This window comes from Corythoichthys intestinalis, chromosome 7 (genome assembly GCF_030265065.1).
Source record: "Corythoichthys intestinalis isolate RoL2023-P3 chromosome 7, ASM3026506v1, whole genome shotgun sequence".
NCBI lineage: Eukaryota > Metazoa > Chordata > Actinopteri > Syngnathiformes > Syngnathidae > Corythoichthys > Corythoichthys intestinalis.
In genome coordinates this window covers 25,736,803-25,759,286 of record NC_080401.1, presented here as the reverse complement: position 1 = coordinate 25,759,286, position 22,484 = coordinate 25,736,803, and the positions used below count along the sequence as shown (strand labels likewise).

Genomic DNA, 22,484 nt, shown 5'->3' with positions numbered 1-22,484 from the left:
AATCAACTGCGGGAGCAATTATTAGAAAATGGAAGACATACAAGACCACTGATAATCTCCCTCGATCTGGGGCTCCATGCAAGATCTCACCCCGTGGCGTCAAAATGACAACAAGAACTGTGAACAAAAATCCCAGAACCACACAGGGGGACCTAGTGAATGACCTACAGAGAGCTGGGACCACAGTAACAAAGGCTACTATCAGTAACACAATGCGCCGCCTGGGACTCAAATCCTGCACTGCCAGACGTGTCCCCCTGCTGAAGAAAATACACGTCCAGGCCCGTCTGCGGTTCGCTAGATAGCATTTGGATGATCCAGAAGAGGACTGGGAGAATGTGTTATGGTCAGATGAAACCAAAATAGAACTTTTTGGTAGAAACACAGGTTATAGTGTTTGGAGGAGAAAGAATACTGAATTGCATCCGAAGAACACCATACCCACTGTGAAGCATGGGGGTGGAAACATCATGCTTTGGGGGGGGGTGTTTTTCTGCAAAGGGACCAGGATGATTGATCTGTGTAAAGCAGATATGTCCAAAGTCCGGCCGTGGACAAATTTCATCTGGCCCCTAGCCTCTGTCATAAAATCAACAACGTCTGGCCCACACACAGACTTAATAAATTGGTCAGCAGTACTGCTACCAACATATGAAGTAGCTTACACATTAAATGCTGCTCCTCATTTACCCACTAAAAGGCAGCAGCACTCTAAGCAATATTACCCCGTGTGACCCTTTACTCCCAATTTTCTAAAATGGCGACAATCAACAAAAAAAAAAGAAAGTTGACTGTGACGGCCGACGCTTCAAGGATAGGTGGAAATTGGACTATTTCTTTTCTAAAATACGCAACAACTGTGTCTGCCTCATTTGCAAAGAGACAGTCGCTGCCTTTAATAGTTCAATGTGAGGCGATATTACCAAACAAGACACGCTGACATGTACGACAAGATTACAGGGTAAATACGTAGCGATAAACTGAAGCAACTTGAAGCTAGTTTAATTTCACAGTATTTCGCAAGAGCCCGAGATTCGAAAGAGTACGCCACAAAGGCTAGTTGCGAGATTGTTGAAATTATTAATTAAAAAAAAAATAATAAAGCAAATGTGACACACAGAATGGCTTGCTAAAATTTGCTTAAATATATTGTTCTACGTAAAGGACGTCAGCCAAGGTCGGCCCCCCACATTTTTACCACACCAAATCTGGCCACCTTTGCAAAAAGTTTAGACACCTCTGGTGAAAAGAAAAGAATGAATGGGGCCATGTATCGAGAGATTTTGAGTGAAAATCTCCTTCTATAAGCAAGGGCATTGAAGATGAGACGTGGCTGGGTCTTTCAGCATGACAATGATCCCAAACACACAGCCAGGGCAACAAAGGAGTGGCTTTGTAAGAAGCATTTCAAGGTCCTGCAGCGGCCTAGCCAGTCTCCAGATCTCAAACCAATAGAAAATCTGTGGAGGGAGTTGAAAGTCCGTGTTGCCCAACGACAGTGCCAAAACATCACTGCTCTAGAGGAGATCTGCATGGAGGAATGCGCCAAAATACCAGCAACAGTGTGTGAAAAGCTTGTGAAGAGTTACAGAAAACGTTTGGCCTCTGTTGTTGCCAACAAAGGGTACATAACAAAGTATTGAGATGAACTTTTGGTATTGATCAAATACTTATTTTCCACTATGATTTGCAAATAAATTCTTTAAAAATCAAACAATGTGATTTTCTATTTTTTTCCCCCACATTCTGTCTCTCATGGTTGAGGTTTACCCGTGTTGACAATTACAGGCCTCTCTAATATTTTCAAGAGGGAGAACTTGTACAATTAGTGGTTGACTAAATATTTATTTGCCCCACTGTAAATCATATGCTACATTTAATATCTCACTGAAATAAATTGTCGTTAGTCTTCGATGATAGGCTGATGATAGGCAAACTGAAATTCAATTGTTTCCAAAAGTTTTTTAAGGTGAATTAAAATTGCAGGACATAATAATTCTTATGATGTTCAGTTATTCATATTCAGTTTTTAATACAAATCAAATAATACAATTTCATATTATGTTATTTATATAAAGTTTTATATTTCATTCATTCATTCATTCAACTTGTCAAATTCAAGTTCAGCAATTCAGATTCAGTTTAGAAATTCAGATTCAGTTTCTGATGGCACATACAATGTCTCTGAAAGATTTTCGATCAAAATAGTTGTTGATTACAGGTACTCTCCGGGTTACGACGGACCCCCGACTTACGCGATTTCAACTTTATGACGCCTGTGTGTTTTTTTTTTTTTTTTTTTTTAATGTTGAATTTTGTTTTGTGATGCATGCTTTTATTTTGACGCAGGAAGCATAGAACAGGAAGCGAACGCATGTACAAATGCGCCCGACCACCCAACACACGCAAACTCAGAGCGGCCAAGTCAAAGTGGTGATATCCTGTGCGCACAATTGTTGCTTGTGAAGCTTCCAGAGGCGACGGCTGTATATAACCCTTTTTGTACTGTTTACTGTGCGTTTTCAATCGTGGTCGAATACTTGGAGCGAGTTTATGTGATTGTTTTTGATGATGTGCGGACGCTAACTGATACATGCTAATAGTTTGTTATTGCTGTATCAGCAGCTACTTGTAAACACAAATCTGAATTGCTGTTTAGAGGGTATTTAGAGGTGTTTAGAGGGTTCATTCTGATTTACGCGGAAATCCGGGTTACATTGCCAGCGCAGGAACGGAACTCTTTCGCAAACCGGGGACTACCTTTAGTATTCATGGCAGCCCTAATTGGCAGACATTATGGCATTCCGAAAGAAACTATAATTAATATGTGGCCAGTAACAAAGACGAGTTTGACACCCTTGTCTTATTAGACAGCAAAATTTAAACCCGGTAAATCCATCACTTCTTAATAAATTGAATGTGGCTTAATTACACTCGAACCACTAACCTTCAGGATTGTCCGTACTGATGGGTAGAATGAGGTCACATTTGCTCTTACACTGCTGCATGGAGGCAGGTCGCAGATGCTCTAGACACTCGCTGGATGGCATGCCGGTGTGAGTTAGACACTGCACAGAGCGCATCTCCTGGCCAAGTCCACACTTAGAAGAACACTGTGAGACAAAAATATACATGCCAACTGGGGGTGGGTGATATAATCTTAAAATAATGTCATGATAGTTTAAGAAAACATTTTAGACGTTGCAGGAATAAAAATGCTTAAAAATACTGTATGTACAGTGCCTTGCAAAAGTATTCGGCCCCTTTGAACCTTGCAACCTTTTGCCACATTTCAGGCTTCAAACATAAAGATATAAAATTTTAATTTTTTGTCAAGAATCAACAACAAGTGGGACACAATCGTGAAGTGGAACAACATTTATTGGATAATTTAAACTTTTTTAACAAATAAAAAACTGAAAAGTGGGGCGTGCAATATTATTCGACCCCCTTGCGTTAATACTTTGTAGCGCCACCTTTTGCTCCAATTACAGCTGCAAGTCGCTTGGGGTATGTTTCTATCAGTTTTGCACATCGAGAGACTGACATTCTTGCCCATTCTTTCTTGCAAAACAGCTCGAGCTCAGTGAGGTTGGATGGAGAGTGTTTGTGAACAGCAGTCTTCAGCTCTTTCCACAGATTCTCAATTGGATTCAGGTCTGGACTTTGACTTGGCCATTCTAACACCTGGATACATTTATTTTTGAACCATTCCACTGTAGATTTGGCTTTATGTTTTGGATCATTGTCCTGTTGGAAGATAAATCTCCGTCCCAGTCTCAGGTCTTGTGCAGATACCAACAGGTTTTCTTCCAGAATGTTCCTGTATTTGGCTGCATCCATCTTCCCGTCAATTTTAACCATCTTCCCTGTCCCTGCTGAAGAAAAGCAGGCCCAAACCATGATGCTGCCACCACCATGTTTGACAGTGGGGATGGTGTGTTCAGGGTGATGAGCTGTGTTGCTTTTACGCCAAACATATCGTTTTGCATTGTGGCCAAAAAGTTAAATTTTGGTTTCAGCTGACCATAGCATCTTCTTCCACATGTTTGGTGTGTCTCCCAGGTGGCTTGTGGCAAACTTTAAACGAGACTTTTTATGGATATCTTTGAGAAATGGCTTTCTTCTTGCCACTCTTCCATAAAGGCCAGATTTGTGCAGTGTACGACTGATTGTTGTCCTATGGACAGACTCTCCCACCTCAGCTGTAGATCTCTGCAGTTCATCCAGAGTGATCATGGGCCTCTTGGCTGCATCTCTGATCAGTTTTCTCCTTGTTTGAGAAGAAAGTTTGGAAGGACGGCCGGGTCTTGGTAGATTTGCAGTGGTCTGATGCTCCTTCCATTTCAGTATGATGGCTTGCACAGTGCTCCTTGAGATGTTTAAAGGTTGGGAAATCTTTTTGTATCCAAATCCGGCTTTAAACTTCTCGACAACAGTATCTAGGGCCTGCCTGGTGTGTTCCTTGGTTTTCATAATGCTCTCTGCACTTTAAACAGAACCCTGAGACTATCACAGAACAGGTGCATTTATACGGAGACTTGATTACACACAGATGGATTCTATTTATCATCATCGGTCATTTAGGACAACATTGGATCATTCAGAGATCCTCACTGAACTTCTGGAGTGAGTTTGCTGCACTGAAAGTAAAGGGGCCGAATAATATTGCACACCCCACTTTTCAGTTTTTTATTTGTTAAAAAAGTTTAAATTATCCAATAAATGTTGTTCCACTTCACGATTGTGTCCCACTTGTTGCTGATTCTTGACCAAAAAATTAAATTTCATATCTTTATGTTTGAAGCCCGAAATGTGGCGAAAGGTTGCAAGATTCAAGGGGGCCGAATACTTTTGCAAGGCACTGTACCGTAATTTTCGGACTATAAGCCGCTACTTTTTTCCTTCATTATGAATCCTGCGGCTTATAGTCCAGTGCGGCTTATTTGTTGATTTATTTGAGTTAATATGTAACACTTTATTCGACAGCGGCGTAATAGACTGTCATAAGACCGTCATAACTATGACATGACACTATCATGAGCATTACTGAAGGCTTATGACAGATGTCATTAAGTGTCGTCCGGCAAATTATGACACTAACTCCATTTATGTCCAGCTCGGTCTTTTACATCCATTCAAAAGGGAGATAATTTGCGGGATAACGCTAAATGACATCTGTTATGAGCATTCATTAATGCTCATGACAGTCCATCCATCCATCCATCCATCCATCCATCCATTATCTTCCGCTTAGTCCGGGGTCGGGTCGCGGGGGCAGCAGCTTTAGCAGGGAAGCCCAGACTTCCCTCTCCCCAGCCACTTCAGCCAGCTCCTCCGGCGGGATTCCAAGGCGTTCCCAGGCCAGCCGAGCGACATAGTTGCTCCAGCGTGTCCTGGGTCGACCCCGGGGCCTCCCGCCGGTGGGACATGCCCGGAACACCTCTCCAAGGAGGCGTCCAGGAGGCATCCGAACCAGATGCCCGAGCCACCTCAACTGGCTCCTCTCAACGCAGAGGAGTAGCGGCTCGACACCAAGCCCCTCCCGGATGACCGAGCTTCTCACCCTATCTCTAAGGGAGAGCCCGGACACCCTGCGGAGGAAACTCATTTCGGCCGCTTGTATCCGGGATCTTGTTCTTTCGGTCACGACCCACAGCTCGTGACCATAGGTGAGGGTAGGAACGTAAATCGAGAGCTTCACCTTTTGGCTCAGCTCCTTCTTCACCACAACGGACTGGTGCAGAGTCCGCATCACTGCAGACGCTGCACCGATCCGCCTGTCAATCTCCCGCTCCCTCCTACCCTCACTCGTGAACAAGACCCCAAGGTACTTGAACTCCTCCACTTGGGGCAGGATCTCATCCCCGACCCAGAGAGGGCATGCCACCCTTTTCCGGCTGAGGACCATGGTCTCGGATTTGGAGGTGCTGATCTTTATCCCAACCGCTTCACACTCGGCTGCGAACCGCCCCAGTGAGAGTTGGAGGTCACGGCTTGATGAAGCCAACAGCACCACATCATCTGCAAAAAGCAGAGATGCAATGCTGAGGCCACCAAACCGGACACCCTCAACACTTCGGCTGCGCCTAGAAATTCTGTCCATAAAAATTATGAACAGAATCGGTGACAAAGGGCAGCCTTGGCGGAGTCCAATCCTCACTGGGAATGAATTCGACTTACTGCCGGCCATGCGGACCAGACTCTGACACCTGTCGTACAGGGACCGAACAGCCCTTACCAAGGGGCTCGGCACCCCGTACTCCCGGAGCACCCTCCACCGGACTCCCCTAGGCACACGGTCGAACGCCTTCTCCAAATCCACAAAACACATGTAGACTGGTTGGGCGAACTCCCATGCACCCTCGAGGACCCTGCCAAGGGTGTAGAGCTGGTCCACTGTTCCACGGCCGGGACAAAAACCACATTGCTCCTCCTGAATCCGAGATTCGACTTCACGACGGACCCTCCTCTCCAGCACCCCTGAATAGACTTTACCGGAGAGGCTGAGGAGTGTGATCCCTCTATAATTGGAACACACCCTCCGGTCCCCCTTTTTAAAAAGGGGGACCACCACCTCGGTCTGCCAATCCAGAGGCACTGTCCCCGATGTCCATGCGTTGTTGTAGAGGCGTGTCAGCCATGACAGGCCTACAACATCCAGAGCCTTTAGGAACTCCGGGCGGATCTCATCTACCCCCGGGGCCTTGCAACAGAGGGGCTTACCAACAGCTTCAGTGACTTCAACCCCAGAGATCGAAGAGCCCACCTCAGAGTCCCCAGACTCTGCTTCCTCAAAGGAAGGCGTGTCGGTGGAATTGAGGAGAGCTTCGAAGTATTCTCCCCACCGACTCACGACGTCCCGAGTCGAGGTCAGCAGTACACCATCTTCACTATACACAGTGTTAATGGTGCACTGCTTTCCTCTCCTCAGACGCCGGATGGTGGACCAGAATTTCCTCGAAGCCATCCGGAAGTCGTTTTCCATGGCCTCGCCGAACTCCTCCCATGTCCGAGTTTTTGCCTCGGCGACCACCGACCCCGCAGTCTGCTTGGCCAGCTGGTACCTGTCAGCTGCCTCCGGAGTCCCACAGGCCAAAAAGGCCCAATAGGCCTCCTTCTTCAGCTTGACGGCATCCCTTACCGCTGTTGTCCACCAGCGGGTTCGGGGATTGCCGCCACGACAGGCACCAACCACCTTACGGCCACAGCTCCGATCGGCCGCCTCAACAATGGAGGTGCGGAACATGGCCCACTTAGACTCAATGTCCCCCACCTCCCCCGGAACAAGGGAGAAGTTCTGCCGGAGGTGGGTGTTGAAACTCTGACAGGGGATTCCGCCAGACGTTCCCAGCAGACCCTCACAATACGTTTGGGCCTGCCAGGTCTGGCCAGCAACTTCCCCCGCCATCGGAGCCAACACACCACCAGGTGGTGATCAGTTGACAGCTCCGCCCCTCTTTTCACCCGAGTGTCCAAAACATGTGGCAACAAGTCCGATGACACGATTACAAAGTCGATCATTGAACTGCGGCCTAGGGTGTCCTGGTGCCAAGTGCACATATGGACACCCCTATGTTTGAACATGGTGTTCGTTATGGACAAACCGTGATGAGCACAGAAGTCCAATAACAGGACACCACTCGGGTTCTGATCGGGGGGGGGGGGGGGCGTTCCTCCCAATCACCCCCCTCCAGGTGTCACTGTCATTGCCCACATGAGCGTTGAAGTCCCCCAGTAGAACGAGGGAGTCACCAGAGGGGGCGCTCTCCAGCACACGCTCCAAGGACTCCAAAAAGAGTGGGTATGAGCTGCTGTTCGGTGCATAAGCGCAAACAACAGTCAGAAACCGTCCCCCCCCCCGAAGGCGGAGGGAGGCTACCCTCTCGTCTACGGGGGTAAATCCCAACGTACAGGCACCAAGCCGGGGGGCAATAAGTATGCCCACACCTGCTCGGCGCCTCTGACCGTGGGCAACTCCAGAGTGGAAGAGAGTCCAACCCCTCTCGAGAGGATTGGTACAAGAACCCAAGCTGTGTGTGGAGGAGAGTCCGACTATATCTAGTCGGAACTTCTCTGCCTCACCCACTAGCTCAGGTTCCTTCCCTGCCAGAGAGGTGACATTCCATGTCCCAAGAGTTAGCTTCTGCAGCTGGGGGTTGGACCGCCAAGGCCCCCGCCTTTGGCTGCCGCCCAACTCTCTGCGCACCCGACCCCTTTGGCCCCTCCCACAGGTGGTGAGCCCAAGGGAAGGACAGTATCATGTCATAATTATGATCGTCAAATGACAGTCTTATGGCGCTACTGTCAAATAAAGTGTTACCAAATACCATAACAAGCAATTAGTGAAACAACTGGAACAGTAACTGAAGAAATAATTAGCACAGAACATGAATTTAAGATTTAGGGCTTCGTTGGCCCTTGCTTGGCCCAGCATTGAGTTGGTGCCTACTAAACACCCGTTTTCAGCCCCTGAAACAGGTGCTTGCTAGGTAAAAACGGCAAGAAAGGGGGCCAAAAGAAAGCAGCAGCCAGTGACTTTTCTGCTTATTTTTCCCGTGTTGGTGAAGTCGTTGACGCTAGCTAAGAGTTCGATTCACTAGTAAGGTCAAAGAATCGGTTGCATCATTTGTTTTCCAGACAGAGTAATATTTCTTAATGACATCAGTCTCATCCGTGGCTATCCAGTCACTGTTGTGGGGACTAGGAGAGTAGCCAGCAAGCTCATAGTTGACCTTGGAGGATTCAGCATTAAATAATGTTGTGAGAATGTTTTTTTTAGTTTTTATGGTCTCGTGGTTGTAGTGCTCCGTCACATTATACAGTTCATTTAATTTTGATAATAAAGAAGCAATTGATTCAGAGAAACCATTATCTGGAATCTATCTACAGTCATATAATCTTAACGTAATCAACAACTTTAATCAAAAAATGACTTAAAGCAACACCATGTAACTATTCAGTTTTGCTCGATTTTAGCGACGCCGGTGGACAAAATCGGTAGTGTTTTTAGGAAGACTGCGTCTCCTATGAGGACCAGCGCTGCGTTTCCCATGAGGACCAGCGCACACCCGCAGTGTCTTAAAAACGTAAATGAATCAAAAATCAATCTCCCGTTCGCTTGCAGATGGATTAAACATTTCTGTTTCCAGTGGCTGTGTGAAGGATGAATAGTAATAAGGTAATGAATCCAATTGTGGCTAAACAATAGCATATGGAAGTTAGCAAAGTGTGGCTTGGTGTGGCTAACCCCCCCCCCCCCCCCCCCCACACACACACACACACACACCCACCGCCAGACCAGAATTGCATCTCAGACGTTAAAAAAAATAATAATAATAATTTAAAAAAAAAAAAAAAAGAAAAAATGAATTTCTTTTTGTGTCAAGCTATTTTTAAGTTCTAGTTAAGTTTTAAGTTAGTCTAAACCAGGGGTGTCCAAACTTTTTGCGAAGGGGGCCAGATTTGGTGTGGTAAAAATGTGGAGGGCCGACCTTGGCTGACTTCCTTTAGGGTAGAACAATATATTTAAGCAAATTTTAGCAAGACATTCTGTGTGTCACATTTGCGTTCTTATTTTTTTTAGAATTAATTTAGAGCTGTCAAAATTATTGCGTTAATGGGCGGTAATGAATTTTTATTAAAATTAATCTCGTTAAAATATTTGACGCAATTAACGCACATGCCCCGCTCAAACAGATTAAAATGACAGCAGTTTCATGTCCACTTGTTACTTGTGTTTTTTTGGTGTTTTGTCGCCCTCTGCTGGCGCTTGGGTGCGACTGCTTTTATGGGTTTCAGCACCATGAACATTGTGTAATTATTGACATCAACAATGGCGAGCTACCAGTTTATTTTTTGATTGAAAATTTTACAAATTTTATAAAAACGAAAACATTAAGAGGGGTTTTAATATAAAATTTCTATAACTTGTGCAAAGATTTATCTTTTAAGAACTACAAGTCTTTCTATCCATGGATCGCTTTAACAGAATGTTAATAATGTTAATGCCATCTTGTTGTTTTATTGTTATAATAAACAAATACAGTACTTATGTACAGTATGTTGAATGTATATATCCATCTTGTGTCTTATCTTTCCATTCCAACAATAATTTACAGAAAAATATGGCAGATTTTATACATGGTTTGAATTGCGATGAATTACGATTAATCTATTTTTAAGCTGTGATTAGCTCGATTAAAAGTTTTAATCGTTTGACAGCCCTAAATTAAGTATTTCAACAATCTCGCAACTAGCCTTTGTGGCGTTCTCTTTCGACTCTCGGGCTCTTGCGAAATACTGCTGCTGTAAAATTAAACTAGCTTCAAGTTGCTTTAATTTCTCGCTACGTATCTTCCCTGTAATCTTGTCGTACATGTCAGCGTGTCTTGTTTGGTAATATCACCTCATATTGAACTCTTTAAAAACAGCGACTGTTTCTTTGCAAATGACGCAGACACAGTTGTTGCGTATTTTAGAGAAGAAATTGTCTAATTTCCACCTATCCTTGAAGCGTCGGCCGTCACAGTCAACTTTCTTTTTTTTTTTGTTAATTGTCGCCATTTTAGAAAATTAGGAGTAAAGTGTCACATGGGGTAATGTTGCCTAGAGTGCTGCTGCCTTTGAGTGGGTAAATGAGGAGCAGCATTTAGTGTGTAAGCTACTTCATATGCTGGTAGCAGTACTGCTGACCAATTTATTAAGTCTGTGTGCGGGCCAGACGTTATTGATTTTATGACAGAGGCTGGGGGCCGGGTGAAATTTGACCACGGGCCGCATTTGGACCCCAGGCCGGACTTTGGACATGTCTGGTCTAAACTGTAAGTCCTGATTGAGTTTTTGCAGTGTTCAAAATAAATGTATGATACCTGCTGTATTGGAGCACATTAGGGACCAGTGCTACTTGGTGTTTTATCCAGCAATGACTACTGAGCTAAAATTGACAGTTAGCATTTTTAAGTTTTTATTTTACACCCTCATCACTCTACAGCGCTGCTTTCACAGATTAAATAAAGCCTGTATGTAAGACACGTTAGCCACGCATCGACAGTGGTATAATTTATAGAAACCTAGCCCTTTGCAGGGCTAACGTTACGTGAGCGAGTGACAGTAACGTTAATCTTATTTATTAGCGCTTAGAAGTCTACTGCTTTAAGATGGCGGCTGTTTACAAACGCCGCTGACTCAGTCATTTCGCATCTAGTTCAACATGCATTTTATCTCTATGAGACGCATCAGACGCTACCTGCTACCACAGTAGCATCATGCTAGCTAGTACTTAGCAACGTCGGCATCGTTTGTAGCAGCTGTCGGCTGCAGTAAGTTTTAAAAAAAAAAATTTAATTGCTTCTTCCTCTACGCACGTGACATCAGCGCATTGTCCCGCATTAAAAGTAGTCCGGGCAAAACATGATGCTTAGAGCTGTCAAAATGAAACGATTGCTTGAGCTGAATAAAATTACTCGGATCAGTTTTTATACTCGAGTAACTCGAGTATTTGTTTCAGCTCTAGTTGATTTTCAGTTACTTCCTGTTGATTTTGGGGTATTTTATGGGTCACTTTCTGTTTATTTTGAGTTACAGAACAGGAAGTGACCTGGGAATTACCTAAATGAATAGGCAGTGACTCAAACTCAAAAGGACTTGACCTGTAAATGCCCTAAAATGAACACCAAGTGACCTGTAAATGCCCTGAAAATCGGACAGAATGACTGCATTTCGAATGAATGAACATTCCCAGTCTGAATGGATTGGGCGTCAAGCACCGACAATGCAGCCTTAGAGTTAACTGAGACACTAGTACGGTGGAAGATTTTGGTAGCAACTAGTTGGTTCCCTTTTTTTTTTTTTTTTTTTTGTTAAACACCGACACCTTTTTAAAACTATATCTCGATTCTTGGCAGGAGCACATCGATAACCTTTTGAGATACAAAGTATCACGATACATCACCATTTCGATATTTTGTCACACCCCTAATACAAACCCCCTCAAGATATAAAAAAGGTGTCATTCAAGTAGTTGTCAGTGGACATATCATCACAAATGTTATCAAAATATTTTATAAAGGTTGAAAAGTTACCTAGTGTTGTTTTCAGTTAAAATAAAAATTCACTTAGAAGAAGCAGGAAACAAAAGAGCTATCTAAAGGTTGCTATGCACAAGAGAAGACAAATCCACTTATTAAGTAGTTTTTACAAAAAGTATACTTATCAACTCAGCCTCCACAAACATATAAATTGCTCACTTGAGTAAATGAGTGAGATTTTTGGTGTACCTAAGTATTTTTCAGTAGGTATGACATGTCTTGGCCAATACGCCACCTCATAGATGGAGACAGGCTTACCTCCCCCCAAGGGCCCATCACCCACATAGGCGGAGGGCATCGCTTCAGGTTGCAGCGCACTCTTGAAGTGGGTCTGCCATGCTTGGGGCACTTGGTGTCTGGCAGAATGTCTCCACTCTCCCCACTCTTGCACAAAACCACTCGGTGTCTGTAGCCAGGACCACAGCTGGGTGTACACTGCAGGCGGAGTACATGAGGATAGAGAAAAAGCAAGGAGGGAAGAAAAGGAGCACTGGGTTCACTGCGGTCACAGGCAACACAAAGCTTTGTCCACTCAAAAGAGGGCAGCAGCTGTACAAAAAAAAGCCTGATCAGTTTCAGTAAATCAGCTGGATTTGGTTATTTTTCTTGCATGCGTCTTTACTTCTGCAAAAGACGTCAGAGAAAAGCTACACCAGGTCAAACGTTAATTCAAAAAAAAATGTGCAACTCTGACGCTTTATTTAATGATGGTAATTGGTAGAATAGAAATTATGTCCAGCAAATATCATCATCAAGAGACATTTCAAGGGTCAACCTAGCGGGTCGTTCGCTGTCCTAAAAGGTTCATTGCAGTTAAGAACGAAAGCAGAAAGCAGGCTGACTCAACCTTATGTTAGTGAAGTTTTTTCAAACATCTCAGGAATGAAGAGTAGCGATTCACCATGTTACATAGTCGTATACAGTCGGGCAAATAAGTATTTAGTCAACCACTAATTGTGCAAGTTCTCTCACTTGAAAATATTAGAGAGGCCTGTAATTGTCAACATGGGTAAACCTCAACCATGAGAGACAGAATGTGTGAAGAAAAAAAAAATCACATTGTTTGATTTTTAAAGAATTTATTTGCAAATCATGGTGGAAAATAAGTATTTTGTCAATACCAAAAGTTCATCTCAATACTTTGTTATGTACCCTTTGTTGGCAATAACGGAGGCCAAACGTTTTCTGTAACTTCACAAGCTTTTCACACACTGTTGCTGGTATTTTGGCCCATTCCTCCATGCAGATCTCCTCTAGAGCAGTGATGTTTTGGGGCTGTCGTTGGGTAACACGGACTTTCAACTCCCTCCACAGATTTTCTATGGGGTTGAGATCTGGAGACTGGCTAGGCCACTCCAGGACCTTGAAATGCTTCTTACGAAGCCACTCCTTTGTTGCCCTGGCTGTGTGTTTGTGATCATTGTCATGCTGAAAGACCCAGCCACGTCTCATCTTCAATGCCCTTGCTGATGGAAGGAGATTTTCACTCAAAATCTCTCGATACATGGCCCCATTCATTATTTCCTTTACACAGATCAGTCGTCCTGGTCCCTTTGCAGAAAAACAGCCCCAAAGCATGATGTTTCCACCCCCATGCTTCACAGTGGGTATGGTGTTCTTCAGATGCAATTCAGTATTCTTTCTCCTCCAAATCAGAGAACCTGTGTTTCTACCAAAAAGTTCTATTTTGGTTTCATCTGACCATAACACATTCTCCCAGTCCTCTTCTGGATCATCCAAATGATCTCTAGCGAACCGCAGACGGCCCTGGACGTGTACTTTCTTCAGCAGGGGGACACGTCTGGCAGTGCAGGATTTGAGTCAATGGTGGCGCATTGTGTTACTGATAGTAACCTTTGTTACTGTGGTCCCAGCTCTCTGAAGGTCATTCACTAGGTCCCCCCGTGTGGTTCTGGGACTTTTGCTCAGCGTTCTTGGTATCATTTTGACGCCACGGAGTGAGATCTTGCATGGAGCCCCAGATTTAGGGAGATTCTCAGTGGACTTGTATGTCTTCCATTTTCTAATAATTGCTCCCACAGTTGATTTCTTTATACCAAGTGTTTGACCTATTGCAGATTCAGTCTTCCCAGCCTGGTGCAGGTCTACAATTTTGTCTCTGGTCTCCTTCAACAGCTCTTTGGTCTTGGCCATAGTGGAGTTTGGAGTGTGACGGACTGAGGTTGTGGACAGGTGTCTTTTATACCGATAATGAGTTAAAACAGGTGCCATTAATACAGGTAACGAGCGGAGCCTTGTTAGACCTGGTTAGAAGAAGTAAGACCTCGTTGACAGCCAGAAATCTTGCTTGGTTGTAGGTGACCAAATACTTATTTTCCACTCTAATTTGGAAATAAATTCTTTAAAAATCAAACAATGTGATTTTCTGTTTTTTTTTTTTTTCACATTCTGTCTCTCATGGTTGAGGTTTACCCATGTTGACAATTACAGGACTCTCTAATCTTTTCAAGTAGGAGAACTTGCACAATTGGTGGTTGACTAAATACTTATTTGCCCCATTGTATGTTAGTACACCTGACCTTTTGTTTAAGGGGAATGTGGAATTGGTTTTACCATTGTTTCCATTGCTTTTAAGAGACTATCATGGTGGAGTTTGCTTTTGGAAAGGTTTGTTCCACAAGGACTCTAAGGTGACCCGAATTCATAAAGTATTGTTTTTGGCAGGAGCAAACTTTGGCCTACCTCTGACCAATTCAGGGCCATCCATTCAGGAGGGCAGCTGTGGTTGTTGCAGGGTTCAGTGAATGAGGGGCGAGACGGGGGGCAGGCAGAGTCATCAAGGACCTTCTCCTCGACTGCAGATATCCTCCTTTTACATAACACCTCGCGTGTCCTCAGGCCTCCATTGCAGCTGTGACTGCAATCCGACCACCCTCCTGTCCACCAACTAGACGAGACAGCAATGCGCATAACAAGAATGTGCTGACCAACTTCTCAACGAGAGCACGTGCAAAATAAAAAAAGGGCCCAAACACTCACGTTGGGGAACATGGCTCAGTATTGCAAAATCTGCGCCTCTCTTTGGGTTTGTGCTTCTTATCACAGAAGTGGTTGTAAACAACAGAGTTATCCGATCGCTTCCGACACACCACCTGCTGGATCTGCTCACCTAAAGGCCGAAATAACATAGGTGCATAAACAAGCATTCAGCATAGAATAATTTAGTTTCATAATTCAGTCACTTTGATAGCAACGGTAAGGTGTTAATGATTATCCAATGTTATCCTTAGAGGGCCAAAGTGTGTTTATAAGCCTGTGCTCCCTGGAGACATGGGGCATAGACTTCATAATGATATTGACGGGACACATTCCCCAGACACTGCGCCACACCTCCGCTTTAGTCGGTCGAAGTCAGTCGCAGTTATTCTCAAACACATGCAGCGATCCAACGCAGGATTTAGGCTGAAGAAGTACGAAAGCTGTACCGCATACAAACAGGAAGCATTGTCTCGGGAGTGATTTGTTCGAGGATTCAAGGTAATTATTACATTTTTCGTACCATACATGCATTTTGAAACGTTGTGAAAAAAATAAACAGGAGAAAATAACCGCTACGGCATTGGCGTTATAATTCGCAATATTTATGTAAATACTAACTGCCCAGAATCGAGACTGTTTAACGTCCATATCTATAAAAAAATTCAGGGATTTAAGCATTTATTCACAAGAATTTTCAACGTAAAAAGCTCTTTGTGGTGATAAGGCGGCGCTACAGTGGCTTAAAGACTAGCAGCACATTCGACATATTTACGTAAAATAAATGCTAACTGCCTGGTTTCTTAGGTGCGCCTTTTCGCGTAGAAAATACGGTAATAAATAAGTTTTGCTTTTGAGTTGAACTTATTTCATTGAGATGGACCAGCAATGTGTGTCAGTGACATAATACCACCATTTCTGCAAACTTGATGTACTCTATCTACGGGCGATGTGACTGATTAACAGGGTCAACTAACATCAGCCAAGCATGCTATTACATAACACATACATATTGAGAAAAAGGCAAAATAATTTACCATTTCCCAATGTAAATGTTTCATGAAGTGAACCATTTTTCCAACAAGTTTTAAATGGCCTTTATGTATAAGACGGTTGCTCAAAGTATTTAAGCATGCAAATTCCGAATTTCCTAAACTCTTTGATAATCGAGAAAACAAGTTTAAATACAAAAAGCGACACCGCTTACAAGCACAGCCATTTTGTAATATATACCCACACATATGCACAGTGAAGGATTCGAGCACAAGTGCATTTGATAATGAGTATTAACGATGTCACAGGGAAGGGCAGGCAATTTGGGATATTCGCTTGATTGGCTGAAATAGTACTGGCATTGATATAAATGTCTGACCCCATGTCAGGTGGCCACTTCCTGGAAATACTAGCTTTTATTTATGTGTTTCTTCAAGCATAGACTCCACCATCAGTTGACAAGACAGCTCCCACAGACATTGCACTACGCCTTCCCGTAGGGGGCCGACCCAGGCAGAAAGTTGATTTGGCTGTCACTGTGATGAACTCAAACACTCAAGGTTATTATTATATTAAATAGCACCATCCATGCACTTTAAAACGTTGTGAAAAAAATCAATGGATAAAATTAGCGTAACTATGGCTTGAAATATTATTGTAAAATGAACAATAGCTGCCAATGTTTTGCTTTTAACCAAGGATCGAGACTGTTTTACATTCATATCTATAGAAATTCTGCGATTCAAGCAATTCATTTACAAGAATTTTCAACTCAAAAAGCTCTTTGGTAACGGCCGCCATGTTGGATTACACAATACCGTAACTTTTGCTTGAAATATTTACGTAAAATGAATGATAACTGCTCGTTTTTTTGCTTTTAACCAATAATCTAGACTGTTTTACGTTTGTATCTATAGAAATTCTGCAATTTAAGCATTTATTTACAAGAATTTTCAACTTTGTTTTGAGACAGCCGCCATGTTGGATTTTGTATGTCTAAACAATAGCAGAATTCAACCTATATAAATTGTGATTGTATGTAGAAAAATGCAAATGTTGCTTTTGTTGAGTAAAATTAAAATGATTCTGCATGCTTTCCTCCAGTCTTAAGTTTCCAATGTGCAAATTGAGTGATTTATTAGCTGTCGAAAACTTGCACTAAATAAAAAAAAATAAGTTGCTATTTTGGGCAAAAACTTTTAAATATTGGTTAAATTAATTATCGGTGAGTATCTCTGCATTTGGTGATTTTTGTGAATCTAGTGTAAAATTTGAGGATTTTATAGCCATTAAAAAAAAATTTTTTTTTTTTTTTTTTACAGTTTTAATACTTAAAATCTGGATTTTATTAGGGAACGACTTTCAATTTTTTGATGTCGGTGCTCATGGAGACTCATATATGCCTAAGGGAGGTGCATGTTTTGGTTTTAGGTTGCTAGCTGCATTGCTTTTGAAAATATTTGAATTTTAAGTTTTTGAAAACAGGGCCCATACGGATCGGCCCCGAGCCCTGTCAACTGATAGCGAAGTCTATGCTTCAAGATTACACATCAGCGAAAATAAATCTGGATTTTTCATTTTATTAGATAAGATTCTTTCCGCTGGGATGCACATGAGAAATGTGTTGCCTTTCCATGAAAACCTTTAGCTAATTAGGTATCAACTTGATGGTAGCTGATAAAGTTGTCTCTACCTCCAGCACAGAGAGCAGAGCAGTGTGACCAGGATGTGTGGTACCAGGCAAAACCAATCAGCGGTTCCCGGTTGACAGGGGGATTAAAACGATAGTGGAGTCCAGGGTTCTCCTCCTGGACCATCATCTGTGCATATATTTAAAATAACATTCATTTCTGTCTGTTTTATGCATACGAGTAAAAGAAGTAGTCATCAAATGTTCTTTTTACCATGACAACAAGGGTCATATTTGTTGGTCCCAGAGCTTCAAGTGTTTCTGGACCATCAGTGGGTCGCCTGTAGTGGAAAGTTGTTCCAGCAATATAAAGCCTGTGTGGCGTGTCAGCGGCCAGCTTCCCATCGATGAAGGACTGATCGTTCTTACTCTTCAGCACTGTGATACAGATGCAAAGAAAGAACAAGAAAACAGTTCATGTACAGTACTTAAAATGCCCCGTTTGAAGTTAAGCCTAATGAGGTTGATACATGACAATACTGCACGAATATACACTTGTATGATGGCACACCTTAAATAAAACTTTATAGGGCACTCATTTAACTTAATGAAACATTAGCATTCACAGCCAGTCCTCACAGGTTAAATGAGTTAGACGTATATCGCCATCAATGGCAGGGAATCGGTTACATATCATGATGTGTGGAGAAAAAAAAAAGAAAAAAAACAGCTTTGGAGGGTTATTGGGGGCCATAACCAGAGTGTATTTCTGATTTTATTCATTTTAATTCATTTTGTTTTATTAACATTTTATTTATTTGTTATATATTTAATCATTTATATTTCTTAATTTAAATAAACCCTAATAAAAAGAATATATATAAAAAAAATACAATAAACATAAATTTGAAAAAAATAAAATAAATAATATATATATATATATATATATATATATATATATATATAAGGGCTGTCAAAATTATCGCGTTAACGGGTGGTAATTAATTTTTTAAATTAATCACGTTAAAATATTTGATGCAATTAACACACATGCCCCGCTCAAACAGATTAAATGACAGCACTGTGCAATGTCCACTTGTTACTTGTGTTTTTTGGAGTTTTGTCGCCCTCTGCTGGCGCTTGGGTGCGACTGATTTTATTGGCTTAAGCACCCATGAGCATTGTGTAATTATTGACATCAACAATGGCGGGCTACTAGTTTATTTTTTGATTGAAAATTTTACAAATTTTATTAAAACAAAAACATTAAGAGGGGTTTTAATATGAATTTCTATAAATTGTACTAACATATATCTTTTAAGACCTATAAGTCTTTCTATCCATGGATCACTTTAACAGAATGTTAATAATGTTAATGCCATCTTGTTGATTTATTGTTATAGTAAACAAATACAGTACGTATGTTGAATGTATACATCCATCTTGTCTTATCTTTCCATTCCAGCAATAATTCAAAGAAAAATATGGCATATTTTACAGATGGTTTGAATTGCGATTAATTACGATTAATTAATTTTTAAGCTGTAATTAACTGTCAAACGCTTAAAATTTTTAATCGAGTTAATTACAGCTTAAAAATTAATTAATCGTAATTAATCGCAATTAATCGCAATTCAAACCATCTATAAAATATGCCATATTTTTCTGTAAATTATTGTTGGAATGGAAAGATAAGACAAGATGGATATATACATTCAACATACGGTACATAAGGACTGTATTTGTTTATTATAACAATAAATCAACAAGATGGCATTAACATTATTAACATTCCAGTGATCCATGGATAGAAAGACTTGTAGTTCTTAAAAGATGAATATTAGTACAAGTTATAGAAATGTTATATTAAAACGCCTCTTAATGTTTTCGTTTTAATAAAATTTGTAAAATTTTCAGTCAAAAAATAAACTAGTAGCCCTATTCTGTCCTCAATGTGTGTGAGTACACAAATTGACAGACAGCGAACATAAGTTCCAAAAAGAAATCAGACGGTGTGGCAAAGTTGCATGGGCTTTACTGAAGTCATCTCTTTTTGACAGGAGCACGTTTCTTGTATTTTTGTAAAACTGAAAATAACAAGGCAATGTGTCAATAACTTGCATAAATCACAAAATAACATAAAATGTACACACACGTGTCCATTTGAGCAGTAGCACTAGCCAATTAGCTCACAAGCATCTAACAATGTAACTGCATTTCACCATATATGTGAACAAATTCAAATACACATCATCAATAACTGTCTAATGCTCATGAATATAAACAAAGGAGGAATATAACTCACAAGCGATGCATGTATTAGACACAAACAGTGTGATGGGCTATGAGAACTGCCACTGAATACTGGATGCGGACGTTAGCTGGTCTGAATAGCACTGTCTATTAGTGTGAGTTCGCGTCGACATATAATCACGTCAGAAAAGCGCGCCGAAACCCAAATAATCAGCTGCACTGAATCGCCAGCAGAGGGCGACATTACGCCACATAACATATGCAAGTCACACCCAAGCGCCAGCAGAGGGCGGAAAAACTCCATAAAACACAATTAACAAGTTGGCCTTTCACTGTACTGACATTTAAATCTGTCTGAGCGGGCCTAGTGCGTTAATTGCGTCAAATATTTTAACGTGATTAATTTAAAAAATTAATTAACGCCCGTTAACGCGATAATTTTGACAGCCCTAATATATATATATATATATATATATATATATATATATATTTATTTATATCCCGTATTTTTCGGACTAAGTCGCACCAGCTATAAAATGCCCAATGAAGAGGAAAAAAAACATGTATAAGTCACCCTGGTGTATAAGTCGCATTTCTGGGGGAAATTTACTTTAAGGCAATTTAAAATAAAAAATATAATAGAGAATAACATGCTTAATAAGTGTACAGTATGATAATGTTACATGATGAATGAACAACAAAATGCAAACCTGGCCGGTATGTTAACGTAACATAGCTATTAAGAGTTAGTCAGATAACTATAGCATAAACAACATGCTAACTAGTTCACCAAACCATCCGTGTCACTCTCAAATACCAAAATAACATGTGAAATGATATAATAATGTGTTAATAATTTCACACATAAGTCGCTCCTGAGTATAAGTCGCACCCCCAGCCAAACTATGGGGGGGGAAAAAAACCTGCGACTTATAGTCCGAAAAATACGGTAATAGAGGTGTGAATCTTGGGGCACCTAACGATTCGATTACGATTCAGAGGCTACGATTCGATTGTTGATCACTCCCCCAGCTATTAGCTGCTTCTAATGTTCCGTACATTATTTATAAAAATTGTACAAAAATCCTCTCAGGCTAAAATAAACGACTATTTCAGTATCAAGTTAACAGTTCAAAAGAGTAAATAAAATACTCAAGTCCCCATTCTGTATCAGCAGCTTTAAACTACATTCAATTAATTTAATGTTGTGAATCAACCGCTAAAGTTGTTAAAATTGCTCCCGTTATTCCATAATTTCCCTTCTGTCTCCTTTCGACATGTGTAAGTTTTAAAAATATTTCATCATTTAAAGATAGATTCAAGTCAAGAGTTTGCCGATTTAGGAGTATTTAAGATAAAAACAATTAGGTTCGCCTGGAAGGTTCGCTACCACAGCCTTCCAGAGAAGTCTACTGCTTTAAAATGGCAGCTGTTTACTAACGCCGGCGAGTCTGTCATTTCGTATCTAGTTTTCTACACATGTGCTAACGCCGGCGAGTCTGTCATTTCGCATCTAGTTATATATACATGTGATATCTACCGTAGTATTATCTGGGCGTAGTTTGTAGTGGCTGTCGGCCGCAACCAGGTATTATTGTTTTTTTTATCTAGCGGTATGAGTTGAGCATGATGTTTACTCTCGGTCCGTTCCTCATTGCATCCCGAAGACTGCGCTGACTGTGTTTTAGTTCCGCTTTAGTTGGCATATTTCAATAATCGAAATTTGGATGTTTGTGAATCGCTCTCGAATCTTCCACGGCCGAATTGCGAATAATCTAAATATCGTAAATTTCGCACACCTCTAATATATAATGATATTTGAGACTTGGCGTATACCAAATGTCAATATTGTGGCCTACATAAGCCAGAAAGTGATGTCCACATATGTGGATGCCAGGTCTTTATGAGGTAAACCGTTTTTTAAATCATCCAAAATAGTCACTGTTCCTATAAATGCTTAATTGTATTATTTTACCTAATTAGCTGCCACTGACAGCAAAAGACGTAGAATCCATTAGAAATGTGATTGCTTGAATTGAATGATCATCATGGGCAGTGTCTTTTGTACTTTTGCTCAAATACAAAAAAATAAATCCTATCTTAATTTACGAAAACATGTTTTTAAACTACTTTAAGATCAGTCATTTAAACTGTAGTAACATCTTACCAATGTAATTGAGAGAAATGTTGAGCTGTTGGAAGTGGATGAACACTGAGCCTTTTGGGATTCGGATGACCTCTTCATAACCTGAGAGATAAAAACACATTATATTACAAATGAATCCGAACAGTGGACTGCAATACCAGTCAGTACTATGAGCACTGATAAGATGATATTTGATCTTCTGCACCATCTTAAAACCTACGGTATACATTTATAAAGTGTGGGACGTACATCCTTGCCTGGTAAGGATTACCTAATGAAGGCTAAAAGACCGTTTCAAATGATCACGCACCCACAGTTTCTGTCAATATTGGTAAAAACGAAAGCAAGGAGGATTGCTGTTCTCTTGGCAAAAGGC

General features: G+C 41.4%; 1 protein-coding gene across 2 annotated transcripts in view; it reads right to left on the bottom strand.

Moving 5' to 3' along the window:
• adamts10 (ADAM metallopeptidase with thrombospondin type 1 motif, 10) overlaps nt 1–22,484 on the bottom strand; it is a 131,355-nt gene that overhangs the window by 4,786 nt on the left and 104,085 nt on the right. For both annotated transcript variants that reach the window (XM_057841083.1, XM_057841085.1), the window contains 7 exons: nt 22,130–22,210; nt 17,984–18,147; nt 17,773–17,899; nt 15,090–15,219; nt 14,793–14,997; nt 12,348–12,524; nt 2,948–3,113 (listed from right to left, as the gene is read on the bottom strand). In XM_057841083.1, coding sequence (XP_057697066.1) covers nt 2,948–3,113; nt 12,348–12,524; nt 14,793–14,997; nt 15,090–15,219; nt 17,773–17,899; nt 17,984–18,147; nt 22,130–22,210 — 1,050 coding nt within the window. The remainder of the gene's footprint in view (nt 1–2,947; nt 3,114–12,347; nt 12,525–14,792; nt 14,998–15,089; nt 15,220–17,772; nt 17,900–17,983; nt 18,148–22,129; nt 22,211–22,484) is intronic.